This window comes from Muscardinus avellanarius (assembly GCF_963383645.1).
Source record: "Muscardinus avellanarius genome assembly, chromosome: 15".
Lineage (NCBI taxonomy): Eukaryota > Metazoa > Chordata > Mammalia > Rodentia > Gliridae > Muscardinus > Muscardinus avellanarius.
Genome location: NC_137801.1, coordinates 18,715,819 through 18,736,207, shown reverse-complemented (window position 1 = coordinate 18,736,207; position 20,389 = coordinate 18,715,819). Strand labels below are relative to the sequence as shown.

The window sequence follows — 20,389 nt, the reverse complement described above, 5'->3', positions numbered from 1 at the left end:
TCACCAGCAAACATTTACTCATGTTGAATACTCCAGGCTGCGAGGATATAACATTTATTTTTCTCAGAGTTCCACGTGAGATTCCCAGGTCCTCCTCAGGCGCAGCCTACAGAGCCGAGGCCTGTGCTTGGGGCCTCTCTCAGGTTTCAACTTTAGCGCCTCCTCCAAAGGGAAGAAGGAACACAGCTCTCACGTAGCCTAAGGGAGTGCGTAGCAGAGGACCGTGGCTGGGCACCGGGGCCTCTGACCTGGCCCCTTCCTGTCAGGCGGGGACTCCAGCAGTGGGGGGGGGGGGGCGCTTCCGCCGTCATGTTTTACAGACTCTGTGGATGATAAACCCTTTGTTTTTGAAAATATAAACCTTGCTGAATCTTTCTTCCCCCAAGATGTAGACTCTAGGAAACTGTAGTTCCTGTGCTTTTATAACGTAGAGTTTTGGAAAAACATTTCCATGCAAATAACTTCTCTTTGTAAAAATAAAGACCTCTGGAGCCTGGGTGGCAGCCTCTGGCCACTGATGGAGCGCTCGTGAGCGCTGCGCTCAGGCTGGGGGAGGCCCCGAGTGTGGCCCCACAGTCTCCCCCATAGGCTAGTCTCTCTGGATCTGTCCTAACTGGGTGTCTCCAGCCTGACATCTGTCCCCAATCTGTCCACTCATGTAGCACCTCTCAGCCTCTTTGTCTTTAGAATCCGCAGCAAATGCCAGGTCTGTGTTTTTGTTTTCTTTTTTCTTTTTTTGTGGTATGAGGGATGGAACCCAGGGACATTCTACCTCTGAGCTATACCCCCAGCCCTATTTTTTGTTCTTAATTTGGAAACAGGGTCTCACTGAGTTGCAAAGGGCCTCACTAAGTAGCTGAGGCTGTCTGCAAACTGAGATCCTCCTGTCTCAGCCTCCCAAGTGCTGGGATTACAAGCGTGCGCCACCACGCCCGGCTTCTGTGTGTGCCTTCTTTGGGGCGTTCTGCCACCTAAGCAGGTTGCTTGGGCCTGGTGTTCCCATGGGGAGTCTCCAGGCCAGGCTGGTAGGGGCTTCCTTTTCTCAGAAATAATTGCTATTTTTGATCAAAAGTTGATAGGTAGGGGCACAGGCCTTTCCTAGATGGTCTGTGGTCACCAGGCAGGTCCCTTAAGCTCTTGGGGCCTGGGCTGGAGCCTTCAGGAATGTCACCGAAGACTCTACACCCAAGGGAAAATGCTAAACGGCTGGGTAGGTGCTCCAGGGCTGAGGAGGGAGAGAGCCGAGGCTCGGGACACACAGGCTCCTGCGTTGGTGCTCACAGAAGTCCTCTCAAACGTCAAGCCAGGCTGTAGCTGGTCCTCCTGTGGGAAGGAAAAGGAGAAGGAGGGGTGAGGTGGGGCCTCCGCCCTGTTGCAAGGCCCATGTGAGTTTCGGGCGCTGGTCCTTGACTTCCCATCAACTCCCCTGGCCCCTTTGAGGCCGCAACCCTGTCCCTCCACATCCCGCCGCCGGGCAGTTCAGTGCTGCTCTGTGTGGTCTGAGGCCATCAGCACTGAGAGGTCAGGCCACTTCCTGTCACCCCGCGGCCCTGTGCACAGACACATGCTTGTGAACCGTGAGCAGGAGCGGGTGCTGGGCTCTTGGGATAGAAACATGAACAAAACGCAGCCCCAGCCTTCAGGATGGCCGCATTGTCCCAGGAGGGCGGCCAGAGAGCAGGTCCTCCCCATGCAGGGGATCAGTGCTCCAGGAGGGCGAGGCCAAGATGAGAGAGCTGCGCGGCACAGCGCGGCAGGAAAGAGTGGGAGAGTGCCAGGCTTGCACTCCAGCGTGGGCGCTGGTGCGTTCACTGAGATGGGGACAGAGGAGCCAGGGTACGGGGGCAGAGTGAAGTTTAGGCCCGCCGAGTCTGGCTGGCACACTGTGGGAGGGCAGGGACAGATATCTGAGTAAGTGTGATAGGTGTGGATACAGAACTTCACGTCCAGGGTGGAGGCTAGCCTTCGGCCACCAGCTATGCCGCGCTCTAGGTCACACCTCTAGGAAGGATGGGGTGGGGGGTGGAAAGCAAAAGACTAGGGGATTACCAGCACTCGAGAGGCCGAGACAGGAGGATCGCAGGTTCAAAGCCAGCCTCAGCAACTCAGTGAGGCGCTCAGTAACCTAGTGAGACTCTGTTTCCAAATAAGAAATAAAATCGAAGCCGGGCATGGTGGTGCATGCTTGTAATCCCAGTATTCGGGAGGCTGAGATCAGAGGATCAGGGTTCACAGACAGCCTCAGCTACTTAGTGAGGCCCTTCACAACTCAGTGAGACCCGGTTTCAAAATAAAGAATAAAAAATAGGGCAGGAGGTGTAGCTCAAAAGTCAAATGCCCCTGGGTTCTACCCCCAGATCCGCAAAATAAATAAATAAAATAAAATCGGGCTAGAGGTGTATCTTGAAGGTAGAATGCCTGAGTTCAGTCCCCAGTACCAAAAAAAAAAGGGGGGATCAAAGAGTGAGTTGTCACCCCTATCTACCAGGAAGTCCAAGGAAGAAGACTAAAAGAGGGGGGCAGAGAGTAGAAAAACACCAGGAGCACATGGTGTCCGTGGTTTATGGACAGCGCCCCCCAGCGGCAGGGCTGCTCAGCTGCTCCCGTCCTCATTCAGAATCAGTGGCTCTGCGTCTCCCTCAGGGTTAGTAGCCCCACTGCCATGGGCTGCCCACCTCCGGATGCTCATCTGGCTAGAGGTGTCCTGGCGTGGCGCCTTGGGAGCGGGGCCCATCATGAGGATGCACAGGCCCATGATGATCATGCAGGTGGGCACGGCACTGATGAGGACCTTGAGGGTGATCACCACCTCCTCTGGCTGCTTGCAGACCCCGGCCTTATACCCCGAGAACCTGGAGGAACACAGCCGCCGACGGGTCAGGTCCTGCAGAGCCAGGCTCCCTGGTGCTCCACCCCGCTTGAACCTCGACCTCGTTTCCTGGCCAGACCAGCCGAATTGTAGAGGAGGGAATGTTGAGAGGACCTGGGAGTTCAGAGAGAATTGAGAACGCAGGTAGCTGGGATACAGCCCCTGAAAGAGGCCCCTCACTCCTGTGCGCGGGGAGCCTGGGGCGGCGGTTCTTCACGCTCCGCAGAGGGAAGCCTAGGCCTCTAGCGGGGTTGGGACTTGCCCTCCTCTTCCCACCCCACTGGTCTTTTGTGACTCTGGGACTGACTCCAGACTGAGGGTGGAGATGCCCAGGGCGCCTGCGCCTGAAAGCTTGGTGAAGAAGACGTAGGATGAGTAGAAGATAGTCTCCAGGCCTGAGATTTGCTGGTGCTGCAGCTGGAAGTCGTCCACCACATCAGGCAGGATGGACCTGAGGACGGGGCCTGAAGTCAGCCTTCTTTTCCCCCCTTACAGCAGGAGCCTGCGAGCTCTCTGGGGACAGAGACTGATTCGGGGTCCTCTCTGCCCCCAGGCCACAGGGAGCCAGCCGTATGTGAGATCCCATTCCCCACCAAACCCCACCCCCCACTCCTGCTGCTGGAGCCTTAGGAGGGGTCCCGGGTGGCCGACGGCCTAGTAGGCACGCTCTAGGCTCCCACCGCTCCTCCCCCTCGCCCAGCCTACCAGGGTAGCAGCAAGGACACAGAAATGCTCGTGCCGGAGGCAACGGCCACGATGTATGCCACAGGTCCTGTGGGCTCAAAGGCCAGCAAGATTGCAAAAGGCACCATCACCTGGGGAGGCAGACGCAGGAGCTGACCCACCTGCCTGCCCGCTCCCTGGGCTTGCTCTCTCCCTCCTCTGTCCCAGGCCCGGCCCTACAGACGAAGTCCAGACTCAGGCCTAGCCCTGCCAGCTGCCCCCCTGCCTCACTCACAAAGATCCCCAATGCTGGCTTCCTCTTCCCAAATCGCTGGAGAATCCAGTCCCACAAAGGCGTGCTCAGCACAGCTGAGATCTGTGGGCAGACAGCACCATCACCCAGGGACGCCCTGCAGCCACACCCGCCCCGGGGCTCAAAGTGGCTTTTAGGCGCGACACCCAACTGCCCGTCCTCTTACCAGAATTATCAGCACCAGGTTCTGGACGTGGTCCTGCAGCTGGGAGGCGTGTGCACAGAACAGGACCAGGTAGTTCTGCTCTATCTGAGGAAGGGAGGAGGTGGCGGGGGAGGGGGATGGAGGAACTGTCAAGCCTGAGGACAGTCTCACATGTGGCCTCTCCTTTGCGACCTTGACTTGCTGCCATCGTCATGCAGTCACTCCCACAGACACTTACCCCAATACAGATATAAGCACCATTCAACAGGAAACCACCCCAGACATCATCGGTCCCCCAATCTCACGAGCCCACCCAGGTCTCTCCCACCACCAGCCTCTCTGGGCCACGAGCCAGCTGCAGGCTGCCCCCATAAAACTTAACTTTCAGCTGGGCGTGGTGGCATACACTTGTAATCCCAGTGCTTGGGAGGCTGAGACTGGAGAATCATAGGTTTGTGGCCAGTCTCAGAAACTCAGTGACGCCCTCTGCAACTTAGTGAGACCCTGCTTCAAAATAAAAAATACATAGAGCTGGAGGTTATAGCTCAGAAGTAGCATGCCACTGGGTTCATTCCTCAGTACTGCAAAATAAATATTAAAAAATAAAACTCATGTTGGGCACATGCTTGTAATCCCAGCATCTGGGAGGCGGAGACAGGAGGATTGCGGTTCGCGGACAGCCTCAGCTACTTAGTGAGGCCCTTTGCAACACAGTGAGACCCTGTTTCAAAATAAAGAATAAAATATAGAGCCAGGCGTGGTGGCGCATGCTTGTAATCCCAGTGCTTGGGAGGCGGAAACAGGAGGATCGCGCAAGTTCGAAGCCTGCCGCACTGGCTTAAGAGACCCTGTTTCCAAAAAAAAAAAAGTACAAAAAATAGGTCTGGGAGTGTAACCCGGAGGTAGAAGGATTTCCAGGAATCCCAGTACCACCAAAAAATTAAAAAAAGAATAAAAAATAGGGCTGGGGGTACAGCTTGGAAGTAGAATGCCCCTGGGTTCCATCCCCAGTACCGCAAGAATAAATAAATAAATTAAATAAAATTTAATTAATAAATAAAATTAAATAAATAAATAAATTAATTAAATAAAACTCAAGTCTCACTGTGGTGTGGTGGGCCAAGAAAGTGACCCCTGAACCTGTGCAGGCTCCGCGTGGCTAGAGCTGGCCGAGTGGGATCGGCCGGCCAGAGGTACCTGGATGGCAGCTGAGATGAACAGAAAGGAGACCACCAGTCTGAGGTAGGGCGGGTGCCTGACAGTGAGGCACAGCCCAGCCAGGAAGCTCAGCTCTTCACAGGAGGCTCCGGCAGAGGGATCTGTGACATAAGGTGATGCTTTGGTGTGGCAGGCACCAAAACCCGCTCCCCCGAGGAGCCCCTGCTTCAGCCTCCATCCCCCATGCATGGCACCCCCATACCTGGCTGCTCCTTCACCCCTAGGCAGAGCAGGCCGATGCACAGGGGGTAAGCCACAACCACCACAGCAGCCGCGATGGAGTAGAGCCGACTCTGTGGGACGGGACGGGGCGGAAGTAGACGGGGTGACGGCTCCATCCACGTGGCAGTCAGGGCTGCCCCCAGTGGAGCAGAGGGGCCCTAGGGATGCGGGCCCTTCTCCAGGTCACACACATCATCCCCTGCTGCCCCTGCACCTCCTGCGTGGCAGGGACATCGGCCACCAGGGGCCAGAGCGCTCAGAGTCCCGTTAGTGAGCGTTGCTGCTCACATCTGAGCGTTAGACTCTGAGTAAACGACTCTTGTCCATCCACAATAAGGGGCTCAGAGTTGTGGGGACGGCAGGGGAGACAGATCTACGGACAGGTAGGTACAGCATGGGACGTACGCCAAGATGAATACAAAAAACAGAACACTGTTACCTGAAGCTCACCAGAGATACATAGATAATAAAAATGAACATAAAAGCCAGGCGTGGTGGTGAATGTCTGCAATCCCAGAACTTGGGAGGCTGAGACAGGATGGCAGGTTGGAAGCCAGCCTCAGCCGTTTCATAAGGCTGTCAGCAACACAGTGAGACCCTGTTCCAAATAAAAAATAAGATAAGGCTGGGGGTATAGCTGAGATGGAATGCCATGGGCTCAATCCTCAATACTACCAAAAAAAAAAAAAAAAAAAAAAGCATATCATGACACACTAAGACAGGAGGATCACAGTTCATGGACAGCCTCAGCTACTTAGTGAGTCCCTGTGCAACTCAGTGAGACCCTGTTTCAAAAATAAAGAATAAAGCCCGGCATGGAAGCACATATTTGTAATCCCAGCATTCGGGAGGCTGAGACAGGAGGATCACAGTTTGCAGCCAGCGTCAGTTACTTAGTGAGACCCTTTGCAACTCAGTGAGACCCTGTTTCAAAAATAAAGAATAAGCCAGGCGTGGTGGCGCACACTTGTAATCCCTGCGCTTGGGAGGCGGAGACAGGAGGATCGCACTGGTTCGGAGCCAGCCTTGCTGGCTTAAGAGACCCTGTTTCCAAATAAAAATATAAAAATATGTCTGGGAGTGTAGCCCGGACATAGAAGGGCTTCCAGGAACCCCAGTACCACCAAAAAATAAAAAATAAAAAAATAAAGAATAAGCTGGGTGTGGTGGTGCACACTTGTAGTCCCAGTACTTGGGAGGCTGAGACAGGAGGATCGTACAGGTGCGAAGCCAGCCTCAGCTACTTAGTGAGGCTGTCAACAACTTAGTGAGACCTGGTTTCCAAGTAAAATATAAAACAGGTCTGGAAGTGAGTGTAGCCCAGAGGTAGAAAGCCCCCAGGTTGCATCCCCAGCACCACAAGAAAAAAAAAATTAAAGAATAAATCCGGGTGTGGTGGTGCACATTTGTAATCCCAGCATTTGGGAGGTTGAGACCAGAGGATCGTGGTTTGAGGACAGCCTCAGCTACTACTTAGGCCCTTTGCAACTCAGTGAGACTCTGTCTCAAAATAAAGAATAAAAAACAGGGCAGGGAGGTGTAGCTCAGAGGTCAAATGCCCCTGGGTTCCATCCCCAGACCCGCAAAAAAAAAAAAAAAAAAAAAAAAAAAAATATATATATATATATATATGTGTGTGTGTGTGTGTGTGTGTGTGTGTGTGTGTGTGTGTGTGTGTGTGGTTGAGGGTGTAGCTCGGAGGTAGAATGCTCCTAGGTTCCATCCCCAGTACTGCAAAAAAAAAAAAAAAAAGGAAAAAAAAAAGAATTAAAAAAATTGGGCTGGGGGCGTAGCTTAGAGGTAGGATGCTCCTGGGTTCTATCCCCAGTACCACAGAAACAAAACCAAAGAATAAAAAATAGCTCTGAGGTAGGATGGCCCAGGTTCCATCCCCAGCACCACAAAAAAAAAAAAAAAAAAAGAAAAGAAAGAAAGAAAGAAAGAAAGAAAGGAAAAGAAAAGAAAACAGACACACTGAGAGCTGGGTATGGTTGCACATGCCTGTAATCTCAGAACCTGGGAGGCTGAGACAGGAGGACCACAGGTTCAAGGACAGCCTCAGCAGCATAGCAAGATTCTTAGTAACCTAGCAAACCCTGTTTCAAAACAGAAAATAAAAAATAAAAAAGTGTAGTTTGGGGTAGAATGCCCTGAGTTTAATCCCCAGTGACTGACTGTCTCTCTCTCTCTCTCTCTCTCTCTCTCTCTCTCTCTCTCTCTCTCTCTCTCACACACACACACACACACACACACACACACACACACACACACACACGGGAATGACAGCCCATTCAGGAATGGAAAAGACAGCCAGAAACAACTTAGTAAGACTCTTGTTTCCAAATAAAAATCAATAATGGCTGGGGGTGTAGTGTGGAGGTAGAACGGCCCTGTGTTCACTCCCTAGTACTAAAAAGAAAATAAATAAAAAGAGCCAGCTGGGTATGGTGGCACATGCCTGTGACCCCAGTACTCAAAGTGGAGGATCCCAAGTTTGAAGCCAGGCTCAGAGACTAAGTGAGTCTCTGTTTCTAAATAAAAAATAAAATAGAGCCAGGCGTGGTGGCGCACACTTATAATCCCAGTGCTTGGGAGGCTGAGACAGGGGGATCACAGGTTCATGGCCAGCCTCAGCAACTTAGACCCTCCGTAACATAGTGAGACCCTGTTTCAAAAATAAAGAATAAAAAATAGGGCTGGGGGTGTAGCTCAGAGGTAGAATATCCCTGGGTTCAGTCCCCAGTACCACAATAAAAATAAAGTAAAATAGGTCTGGGGGTATAACCCAGAGGTACAAGGCCCCTGGGTTCAATCCCCAGTAACACACTAAACAGACAAACAAACACATACATACATACATACATGTGTAAATGGAAGGCTGGGCAGGCTGGGAGTGTAGCTCAGGGTCAGCTCTGATGGGTAGGAGGGGGCTGCTCCCCTTCCCTCCCCATTTCACCTTTCGCATGGTGGGGCTGCGGTGGGATGGGCCGCAGGAGGGCCCAAGCTTTGCCCCCTCCTCCTGCCCCCCCAGGTAGCCTGCTGACCTGCTGTCTTATGTTGAAAAGGCCCAGGTATGAGGAGGGCGGGGCGGGGCGGAGCAGCCCAGAGGACCATGGGCTTGGACTTGGGGCTCATGCGCTGAGCTAGGGGAGCCGGAAAGGAATGAGGGTGCAACTAGCCCCCCTAAGGACAAGGAAGAGGCAAGGGGTGGGAGAGAGTAGCCGGGGAGGAAGGAGGTGGCCCCTAGAGGGGTCCTGAGCACGCTGGGCACTCACCGCATCCGGGGAGATGGCAACAGGCCCCGAGGTCGCAGGATCCTCACACCGGCGGGACTGGTGGGCGCCAGACACGATGAACCCGTGGACAGTGGCTCCCATTAGCGTCCCCGCCATCTCCATGGTCATCCCTGGGGACAGAGGAGGTGCAAGGCCACCGAGGCAGCTGGAGTCTGGGGCCTCGTCCTCCCGCCCGCTCCCCGGGCTGCACTCACGGTACGCGGTGGCCGAGTCGCGCTCCTTGGGGCTGTGGGTGAGGAGCATAGTGAGGGCCGTGTAGGGCACCTGCAAGAACTGGGGCGCCCGGCCGAGCTTAGGATGGCCCCTCCGCCCGGGCCACCGAGTGCCGTACGGAACCCCCCCCCCCCCGGCCCATCCTGGAACCCAGGGGTCAGTCCAAAACTGACATTGGACCGCCGGTCACCATCTGAAGCTCAGGGCTTAGGATCAGAAGGGGCATGTGGCTCTGAGTCAGGACATAAAGAAGAACCAACGGTAGGTTTCCCAGCACTGGCGGGCGGTGAGGGTCACGGGTTTGTGGCCCCTGCCCCTCAGCCCCCAACAAGTGGCCGAGGTCAGCGATGGGGTTGGAGAGAAGCAGGCCCAGGAAGGGAGGCCGGCCGCTTACCGTGGTCAGGGCCTGGAAGAGGCAGTAGAAGGTGGTGTACCAGAGGCCGCGCAGGCTGGTGAAGGGGGGCAGGAACCACAGGAAGAAGTAGGCCACGGCAATGAATGGCGTGCAGCCCAGCACCCTGTGGGACACAGCGAGGTGGGGCGCCTGCGGAGCCGGGCGAGGGCCACCTCTCCCCTTCTCTACCCCTTGGGAAGCCTGGGAGGGAGCCATGGAGAGAGGAGGGGTAACGAGCAGGGCATTCAAGCAGTGGGGTGCTTGGGTGCTCAGCCATGCCGTTCCTCTCTTCAGGACTCTAAGCACAAGCGAGCTGCTTTTCCTCTGCGAGGCCTTCCGCGGCCGCCAGCCGAGCCTGGCCACACGCAGCCACGGGCCAGCTCGCGAGGGAGACTCCCCAGCATGTCTCAGCGTCTGCGCGCCACACAGTCCCACCCCAGACGTCCCAGGACATTGTCCAGTCTTGTTCTCTAACCATCAACAGGGTGTCCACTAAGAACCAGCTGTGGCCAGAGAGACCTCAGGGTGGGCCAGGTGCTGGAGCCGGAGCCTGAGCACCGAGGGGCTGCTCACCAGGGCATGAGTCGTCCAGACCCCATCCTCCTACTTCTGTTGATGAAGAATCCAGCCACAGGGTCAGCAGCTGCGGCAGACACCTTCCCTCCAAACAGGAGAAACGACACCTGGGCAGGAGAGATCTGAAAGCCCCGGGGGGTGGGGGGATCGCTAGCCAAGGTTGGCGGAGTCAGAGTGTCCCGCTGCCCACCAGCCAGCAGGGGCCTGGGAACCCAGCCCGGAGGGTGCTGTGTCGTGCTGGGGAAGGAGGTGAGCGCCCGGCATGGACGCTGCTATTACTTGTCCAGTCACTTTTAAAGGAAACTCAAGGGACCCTCGCCTGGGCGTTGCTCCAGGCAAGAAGGGCACGCATTTTGTTTCATTATAACAAATGTCGAATTGACTTTTCTGACTACATACATGATAGACACAGTAGAAGAACATCCGAATAGCAAAAAACAAGCAAGTTCATCCGGAATCCCATCTCCAGAAGCACTGGCCAAAAACATTTTTATGACCATCCTTTTATGCATTTGTGAACATTTGAAATTTACACTTTTTTATAATTGGGTCAGATCAGTGTCGTTTTAAAAAATCATGAGTACCTTTTATTTATTTTTGTAGTGCTGGGGATTGAACTTAGGGGTATTCTACCTCTGAGCTACACCCCCAGCCCTACTTTATTCTTTATTTTGAAATGGGGTCTCACAAGTTGCAAAGGGCCTCATTAAGTTGCTGCGGCTGGCCATGAACATGTGATCCTTCTATCTCAGCCTCCCAAGCACTGGGATTATAAGTGAGTGCCACCACACCTGGCTTTTCTATTTTTTTTAACTGAGGTTTAAACCCAGAGGCATTCTACCTCTGAGCTATACCCTCAAGTCCTATTTTATTTATTTATTTATTTATTTATTTATTTATTTATTTTTCGTGGTACTGGGGATGGAACCCAGGGGCATTTTACCTGCAAGCTACACCCCCAGCCCTATTTTTTTCCCAGCCCTATTTTTTATTCTTTATTTTGAAGCAGGAGTTTACTGAGTTGCAAAGGGCCTCATTAAGTAGCTGAGGCTGCCCTTAAACTGCGATCCTCCTGTCTCAGCCTCCCAAATGCTGGGATTGCAGGTGTGTGCCATCACGCCTGGCTTTATTTTTTTTATTTTGAAACAGGGTCTCACTAAGTTCCTGAGGCTGGCATTGAACCTTCAATCTTCCTGTCTCAGCCCCCCAAGCACTGGGATTATAGGTATATACTACTGTGTTCAGCACCCCCAGCCCTATTTTATTTTTTACTTGGAAACAGGGTCTCACTAACTTGCTGAGGGCCTGAGTTGCTGGGTCTGCCTTTGGACCTGAGCTCCTGCGGTCTCAGCCTCCCAAGTACTGGGTTACAGGTGTGCACCACCACGCCTGGCCTGATACAGATCGGTCTTTTGAATGGTTGCGCCATCTCCCGTTTTGTGGACATGGTACCCACTTTTCTGTTTCTCTGTTGTTGGGCAGCCACATTGCTTCTCATTTGCCACAGCAAACAGGCGACAGTGACGACTGAGGGCAGAGGGTCAAAGGGCGGTGGGAGTGGAGGTCCAGGTGGAGTGGGGAGACCAGACACCAGGACCCTGCGAATGGCGGCCCTGGGCTGCCGCTCGCACTTACCTGTGCCACGTCAAGCAGGAACAGCTGCAGGTAGAAGGCTGTGGCGCTGGAGGCCACCTGGTTGGGGACCCCACCGATGCCGTAGCACACCTTGGTACAGAGGGAAAGGCGGCCGGCCCTCCTGTCCTGGAGGAGACACAACTACTGGTCCCGACCCTCACAGACACGAAACACGGCCCCCTTGACTTCCGCAAGCATCCCAAAGCCCCTCTGATGTCTTGAGGGCTTTTCCAGCAACCTTTTAGCCCCATTGTGCCCCCAAATCATCCTAAGGGGAAGTGAGAGAGAATTAAAAAAAAAAAAAAAGCAAATCAGTCCTAAGCCATGACCTCTAAAGCTTCCAGGGAGAAGTTCGTTCTTACATTTCCCCCACGCTTCCTGCATCAGCCTGCTTTAATTTACTGAGTTAGCAATCAGAGGGAACTCCGGGTCAGGAGACCTGGGCTAGAGCCTTTTCCTTGGCACCTATGTCCTGTATAATTTTTTTTTTTTTTTGCGGGTCTGGGGATGGAACCCCGGGGCATTTGACCTCCAAGCTACACCCCCTGCCCTACTTTTTATTCTTTATTTTGAAGCAGGGTCTCACTAGGTTGCAGAGGGCCTCACTAAGCTGAGGCTGTCTGTGAACCGCGATCGTCCGGTCTCAGCCTCTGGAATGCTGGGATTACAAGCGTGCGCCGCCACGCCCGGCTCGGCCTGTGTGAGCTTGACTAAATCGCCTTATCTCTCTTTAAGTCTTGTTTTCCTTGTGTGTCAAATGCAATGTGGTGAGCCTGGTGGTTTCACAAAGTTCTTTGGATGAGTGAACGAGGTGGTGGTTCTCAGAACCAGAACTGGTCATTACATGTGGAGGGCTTTTGCAAGCCAGTTCTTGAACTGCTGGCAGCCTGAAATCAGATGTGGCAAAGAGTAACCACAGGAGTATTTACACCAGGGAACTCAGAAAACATTATGAATCAGAGTTTCTTCCCTTCATCTGCCTGAAGAGATGGTTTAGAGCCTATGTGCGTATCACAAGCCCGAAGCCATTGGGCAGCTGCCTACCCACAGCCCCCTCCTGGGTGCCTGAGAAGCAGCTCAGTCCAAACCCGGCTCCTGATTGCCATCCGCTGTCTACACCAGCTCCTAACCTTGTCGTCCCCACGGTGTTAAGCGGCACCACCCTGTCTGCTCAGTGGCCCAGGCCACAGCCTGGGAGTCGCCCCTGACTCCTGTTCTCCAGCTCTCCTGTGTATCTATCAGCAAGAGCCTCCTGAGTGACTTCAACGTTTCTGCTTTTGTTCCTTACAGCTGGCCCTGCGCACAGTGGTCAGTGTTCTTTTAGTAACATAAATCAGATCGTGCCGTCCGGACGTGGTGGCACACACCTGTGATCCCGGTACTAGGGAGGCTGAGACAGGAGGATCACAGGTTAGAGCCCAGTACACAGTAACTTAGTGAGACTGTTTCATAATTTAAAACAAAGGTGGTGGTGAGAGGCTGGGGGAGCACTGGTGCTTAAAAGCTCCTGGGTTCAATGCCACTACCAAAATAAATAAATAATAGAAAAATAAAATCAGATCATGTTTCCTGTGTGCTTAAAGCCCTCCAAGATGTTGCCAGTACAGTTTGAACAAAGCTCCAAGCCTTCACCATACAGGAGCCCACTCCATCAGGCTCCCTTACTCTCTTCACTTTTATTTTTATTTTTGTGTGTGGCACTGGGGATCGAACCCAGGGGCATTCTACCTCTGAGCTACAACCCGGCCCTATTTAATTTTTATTTTGAAATAGGGTCTCGCAAGCCAGGCATGGTGGCACATGCTTGTAATCCCAGTACTTGGGAGGCTGAGACTGGAGGATCGCAGGTTCGCGGCCAGCCTCGGCTACTTAGTGAGGCCCTGTTTCCAAATAAGGAAGAAAAAAATAGGGCTGGGGGTATAGCTCGGAGGTAGAACGCCCCTGGGTTCCATCCGTAGTAACACACACACACAGAACCACAACAAAAACAGGGTCTAGCTAGGTCGATGAGTCTCACGAGTGTCCGAGGCTGTCCTTGAACCTGCGAGCTTACTGAATCGGGCTCCCAAGTATTGGGATTACAAGTGTGTGCCACCATGCGTGGCTCCCTTTTCACTTTATTTATTTACTCATTCCTTCATTTAGCAGTACTTATAATTGGGCCCAGGGGCATTCTACCTCCGAGCTACACTCCCAGCCCCATTTTTTATTCTTTATTTTGAAACAGGGTCTAAGTGGTGGAGGGCCTCCCTAGGTAGCTGAGGCTGGCTGCAAACCTGCGATCCTCCTGTCTCAGCCTCCCAAACACTGGGATTACAAGCGTGCACCGCCAAGCCCGGCTCCCCTCTTCATTTTAATAGCTTTCTTTCAGCAGAGGCAGGGCTCTGGTCCAGATGACCCAGCCTGATGCTACCGCAGGGTCTTTGCACTCCCCATTTCTTTCCCTGGTAGGCTGTTGCTGTGTCATTGAGATCTGAGTTTAAAAGTCAACCCCTGACAGCCTAAGTCAATCCCTGATCACCCAAGTCTCTCTTTCAGTTGTACTTTACTGCCTGGTTTATTCTTATTTATTCCTGCCTGTTTCTTGCCTTTGCCTACCAGAGCATAAGCTTTCTAAAAGCATAAACTGTAACTTTCACCGTGTTGTCTCTAATACCCAGGATAATGCTTGAACACAGTGGGTGCTCAACATGTAGTCTTACGGTTTTTGTGCTAGGGATTGAACCCAGACGCATCTACCTCTGAACTCCATTTCCAGTTTAAAATTTTTTTTTTTTTTTTTTTTTTTTACCGGGGATTGAACACAGGGACATTCTACCTCCAAGCTACACCCCAGCTCTATTTTATTTTTATTTTGAAACAGGGTCTCACTAGGTTGATAAGAGTCTCATTACTTGCTGTCCTTGAACCTGAGATTCCCCTGTCTCAGCCTCCCGAGTACTGGGGTGACAAGTGCGCGTGACCACGCCCAGCGTATTGTTTTTTAATGTTGAAGCATGGTCATGTTAAGTAGCTGAGGCTGGCCTTGAACCTGCGATCCTCTTGCTTTAGTCTTCCAAGTCCTAGCGTGACAGGTGTGTGTCACTGGCCTGGCTCTCCCTAGAGTCTCTGAAACAATGAAGTGGCCAAGAGGCATTTGAGGAATAGCAGAGGGCTATTTCTTCAGAAGGTGCTGGAATCCTCCCTTCTTTGCTCAGAGACGGAGGGGTGGCACAGCTTTGCCTCCTTTGGTATCTTGGACACCACAAGCAGGCTCTTCTGCAGGGAAGGTCTTCCCAGATAAGGGTTTATCACAGCCTTAGCTCACCCTTCCTACCCACAGGGGAAACCACACTCGGACAGGACAGGATGTGCCCTGACATGGTGTGAACATTATTTGAGTTTGAGAGAACTCAATGTGACACCCTTTCCTCCCCCACATTGGGACTTCTTTTCCCCCTACAGGGGCCAAGCAAGGTTTTAGAACATAGAAGGTCCTCAAAGGAAATCCAGCTGAAATGGGATACTCTGCGGCTGTGGCTTCCGGGGGTGGCAGTTTTACCTAACGTCCTACGCCTGTCAGGGTCTACCGCATAGAAGTTTACAGTCACACAAACTAGCCGTGTGGCCGCGCTGAACGCCTTGCAGCTCGAATCTGCCTCATACACCTGATAGGGGTGCTGACACCTAACTAGCAAAGTTATTCTTCTCTTTTCCATTAATCTCACCCCAAATTTCTAAATTTCACCAGAAAACGAGGTTACCTAAAGGGCCTCTTTAGCTGGGCGTGGTGGTGCACGCTTGTAATCCCAGCTCTTGGGAGGCTGAGACAAGAGGATCACACCGGTTTGAAGCCAGCGTCAGCTACTTAGTGAGTCTCCCTGCAACTTCGTGAGACCCTGTTTCCAAATAAAATATAAAGTAGGTCTGGGAGTATAGCCCGGAGGTAGAAAGCCTCTGTGTTCGATCCCCATTACTGGGAAAAAAAAAAAAAAAAAAGGAAGGGCCTCTATCTCACTTTAAAAAAATTATTTATTTATTTATTAGGGATTAAACCCATAGGCATTCTTCCTCCGAGCTGTATCTCCAGCCCTGTTTTATTTTTATGTTTGAAACAGGGTTTGATGAGAGTCTCACTACTTGCTGAGGCTGTCCTTGAACCCTGGATCCTCCAGTCTCAGCCTCCCAAGTACTGGGATTACAGGTATGAGCCACCACGCCTGGTTTAATTTTTCTTTTAAAGAGATGGGGCCTGCCTGCATTGCCCAGACTGGCCCAGAACCAAGCGATCCTCCTACCTCCCCTTGCCCCGGCCTCCCCACTAGCTGGGACAACCACCTGCCTGGCCCTCTCTTTGTTGGGGGCCACAGTTCTTAGCTCTGAAGTGCCCCATAGTAATAAGTACTGGGTCAAAGTAAGGAGCCCAGGTGGTGTTAACAGAAGCCATACAATACCCTGGCGGGGCTAGGAGGTGTACGCCCACTGCCTGTTCAGAAGCCCAAGTGCCCGGCTCCTCCTCAGGGGAGGCGGAGGGGCTGAGGACACCTCTGGACTCCCACCCAGGGCATACTTGGGGTCAGTCTCCCTAAGGAGGGCCGGAGGCCGGCGGGCTCCAGGGAGGCTAAGCCCACAGTCTGGGGAAGGGAGGCAGCCTCCGCACACACAAGGGAAGCCCTACCTGCGGCAGGGTGGGGTGTGGACGAAAGCCCCGGCCCCGGCATGGGAGGCCCAAGCCTCCCTGCCTGAGTAGTGGACGGAATCCAGCAAGTTACTCCCCTGGGCCAGGGCTCAGTCCCATCCTATTCTGCCTGGGGCCCGGTATGGCAGACCTCGGTATGGCAGACCTCGCCAGCGCGATGCCCTCAAGCTCCCGCGCCGCCTCTGCCTCCCCCGGTGCTCACCGTGGGCGCCTCGGGCTGGGGCGGCTGCGCCTCGGCGGCCCCTGCGGCTGCCTGTGCCTGGAGCGCCGCCATCGCGCAGGAGTCCGCTCGCTCGGCAGTTGCCGGTGTGACCGCGGAGGGGGAGGGAGGGGGAGGGAGGGGCGGCTCCTGGCCGAGTGGGCTTGGCCGGAGAGGGCTGAGCTGCCCCGCGCCCCGGCGCGGCGTAGGCTTCTCTTCTGCAAGCAGAAAGATGCCCAGAGCCGAGTTCGTTTTTTCGGGCAGGCGCAGCTCCATCCCGAAGGAGCAAGCGCGCTGCGGTCCCGGGAGAAAGAAGCGGCGTGGGGTGCAGCGGTGCACGGTAATCCTAGTGCTAGGGAGGCTGAGACGGGAAGACTGCATGTTCGAGGCCAGCCGCAGCAAGGAGTGAAACCCTATTTCAAAATAAAAATAAAAAAGCAGGGCCGGGAGTCTAGTTCGAAAGTTTTAGGGCTCCGGGGAGTTCAGTCCCCAGTACACCACACAGACAAAAAAAAAAAAAAAAAAAAAAAAAAAAAAAACCTACTTGTTTAGATGAAGATTGTATGGCCGATTAGACTTTAACTCGATGGTGGACACCTGCACACACACTTTCCAGCCCCTCACACAGATGAATAGGTATGAAGGCTGAACCAAGTCCCAGCCAGTGGATGAAGCAGTGTGGTTTGTACCGTTTCTGTAAAAGCACTTTAAGGGAAGGGCCACCCGTACACAAAAACTAACGGAATATCAATCAGCCCTCACTGGAAGGCCGCAACTACACAACTCTTTTTTTTTTCTTTTTTAACGTGCAGTACTGGGGATGGAACCTAGGGACATTCTATCTCCAAGCTTTATACAACTCTTAAAAGAAAGTACACACTTGTAATCGCAGTACATGGGAGGCTGAGACAGAAAGAGACCAGCCCAGGCTTAGCTACTTAGTGAGGCTCTGGTTCAAAACTAAAGAATAAAAAATAGGGCTGGGTGTAGCTTGGAGGTAGAATGCCCCTGGGTTCCATCCTCAGTACCACAAAAAAGATGTGGAGAACTGCCCTGCGAACAATTCCAAGTGAAACAGCCCAGAGTGGGAGGAGACGCACCACCTCCTGTGGTGAGCATGCTTGTAGTTCCAGTACTTGGGAGGCTGAGAGGGGAGGATCACGGTTGAGGACAGAGTCTCAGCAAGGAGTAAGACTCATCAGATCCTATTTCTAAAAATAAAAAAACAACAAACAAACAAACAAACAAAAAAAACGGCTGGGGTAGCTAAGAGGAATGCCCCTGGGTTCAATCCTCAGTATCACACACACAAATATAACAGTTTTATTTATTTATTTTTTTTGGTGGTACTGGAGGTGGAACCCAGAGGCTTTTTCTACCTCCGGGCTATACTCCCAGACCTTTTTTATATTTTATTTGGAAACAGGGTCTCATTAAGTTGCTGAGAGCCTCACTAAGTAGCTGAGGCTGGCTTCGAACCTGTGTGATCCTCCTGTCTCAGCCTCCCAAGCGCGGGGATTACAAGCTTGCGCCACCACGCCCAGGAACATAACAGCTTTAAAATTAAAAATTTAAAAAGGGGCCGGTGTAGCTTGGAGGTAGACTGTCTCTGGTTTAACCTCTTGTGCCACACACGTACACAAAAGGACGCTTTAGCTTGTCTGCATTTCCTCATTTTCTATAATGAATATAAATTACACGCTCCCCAAAATACATTTAAAACAAACCACAAAGAGCCAAATATTAATCTGAGTAAACCACTTTTCTGTGTGGATTCAGTGCTCTGAGCCATTTTTTTTTTAAACCTACTTTCTACTTTGGAAGAGAAAGAACAATAAGCCTTCCTCCTACCCTACAACAAGCCTCCAATCTGGTTCAGCTCAGGAAACAAGGAAGGATTAAGAAACACAAACTCAAGTTGGTACTTACTAAAAATACTTTTTACATTTCTGAGCATTAAATAAAAGTAACATTAGCTAAAGAAAAGACACCTAATATTGTTGGTTCTCAGAATGAATGACTTAGCCAAATAAAAATGACAAAGGGATCCACTTGTAACTATTTTATAACAAATGTAAATTATTTCACAGGTCTTTTTTTTAACAAATTGTATTTCATTCTTAAGAATACTTTTAACCATTAGCAAAATATTACATTCAAAATACTTTAAGGCACTGAAATAAATTCATACATACTATATTATCAATACACAGAAACATCACAAAAAGTATACAGAATGAAATATATAAAATTATTTTTTAACTTCAACAATGCATAGTAATTTAACCACAAGAGCAGAATTTATAAAATTAGAAATATACTTTTTTTTTTTTTTTTTTGCGGGTCTGGGGATGGAACCCAGAGGCATTTGACCTCCGAGCTACACCCCCTGCCCAATTTTTTTATTCTTTATTCCCGTGTATGTTTCCCACAGTCAATCTGTACTGAATATTTTACACATTAAATCTTACAACTTATCAACATTCAAGTAAAAAGCTTTATCAGATGATTATCCTTTTGGAAAAACTTTGAGACTACTATTCACATTAATGAAAGTTTTCACAGTATAAAAAATGATGGTTATTGCTGACGACAGGTTTTTCTCTATAGGAGCCTCTTACTGGGGTGTATTCTACAGGTACACACAAGAAACTTCCATTGTATATTCTAGTTAACTATATAAACTGGGAAATTCACAAAGGAGGCCTTTCTGTCGGTACTAAAGAAACACTTGCCTAAGAGAGGCCCCTTCTAAGCCCAGCATGGTGGAGCACGCCTGTAATCTCAGTACTTGGGAGGCTGGGACAGGATGAAAGCCAATCTAAGCAACTTAATGAGACCACTTCAAAATTAATTAAAAAATAGGGCTGGAGGTGTAGCTTGGAGATAGAATGCCCCTGGGTTCAATCCCCAGCAACTATAATAAATGAGAGAGAGAGAGAGAGAGAGAGAGAGAGAGAGAGAGAGAGAGGGAGGGAGGGAGGGAGGGAGGGAGGGAGGGAGGGAGGGGAGGGGAGGGGAGGGGAGGGGAGGGGAGGGGAGGGGAGGGGAGGGGAGGGGAGAGGAGAGGAGAGGAGAGGAGAGGAGAGGAGAGGGAGAGAGAGAGACCGTGCGCACACACAGAGAAGAGAAGAGAGAAGAGAGGAGAAAAGAGAGAGAAGCCAGCATGGTAGCACACGCTTTTAATCCAGTAGTTGGGAGGCTGAGACAGGAGGATCACAGGTTCACAGCCAGCCTCAGCTACTTAGTGAGCCCCTTTGCAACTTAGTGAGACTCTGTTTCAAAATAAAGAATAAAAAAATAGGGAAGAAGGTATAGCTTGGATGTCAAATGCCCCTGGGACCTGCAAAAAAAAAAAAAAAAAAAAAAAAAGAATAAAAACTAGGTCTGGGGGTATAGTTTGGAGGTAGAATGCCCCTGGATTCAATCATCCCCTGTACCACAAAAGAGAGAAAGAGGGGGAAAGAGAGAGGCGGGAGGAGGACACACACAGACAGATCGTCCCTTTTACAAATACACAGAAAATACTTTGAAAATAATTATAGCCGGGCATGGTGGCGCACGCTTGTAATCCCAGCATTTGGGAGGCTGAGACAGGAGGATGGTGGTTCAAGGACAGCCTCAGCTATTTAGTGAGGCTCTTTGCAAGTCAGTGAGACCTTGTTTCAAAAATGAAGAATAAAAAATAGGGCTGGGGGTGTAGCTCGGAGGTAGAATGCCCTTGGGTTCCATCCCCAGTACCGCAAAAAAAAAAAAAAAAAAAAAAAAAAAGCAAATAGCCAAGCTGGGTGTAGTACGCACACTTGTAATCCCAGTACTTGGGAGGCTGAGACAGGAGAATCCCAGGTTCGTGGCCAGCCTCAGCAACCTTGTGAGGCCCTCTGCAACTTAGTGAGACCCTGTTTCAAAATAAGGATTAAAAATAGGGCTGGAGGGATGGTAGGTCAGAGGTAGAATGCTCCTGGTTC

At 51.5% G+C, this 20,389-nt stretch overlaps 1 protein-coding gene across 1 annotated transcript; it reads right to left on the bottom strand.

Annotated features, from left to right (window-relative positions):
• Nucleotides 1–2,593: 2,593 nt before the first annotated feature.
• On the bottom strand, nucleotides 2,594–16,697 carry MFSD2B (MFSD2 lysolipid transporter B, sphingolipid; the record flags this gene model as incomplete). Its single annotated transcript, XM_080711329.1, has 14 exons — nucleotides 2,594–2,852; nucleotides 3,177–3,320; nucleotides 3,575–3,684; nucleotides 3,828–3,908; nucleotides 4,012–4,095; nucleotides 5,188–5,309; nucleotides 5,411–5,501; nucleotides 8,706–8,836; nucleotides 8,921–8,999; nucleotides 9,334–9,457; nucleotides 9,907–10,031; nucleotides 11,545–11,670; nucleotides 15,051–15,260; nucleotides 16,425–16,697. 14 exons carry the CDS (start codon nucleotides 16,695–16,697, stop codon nucleotides 2,594–2,596), a joined length of 1,959 nt encoding a protein of 652 aa, XP_080567455.1.
• Nucleotides 16,698–20,389: the final 3,692 nt, after the last annotated feature.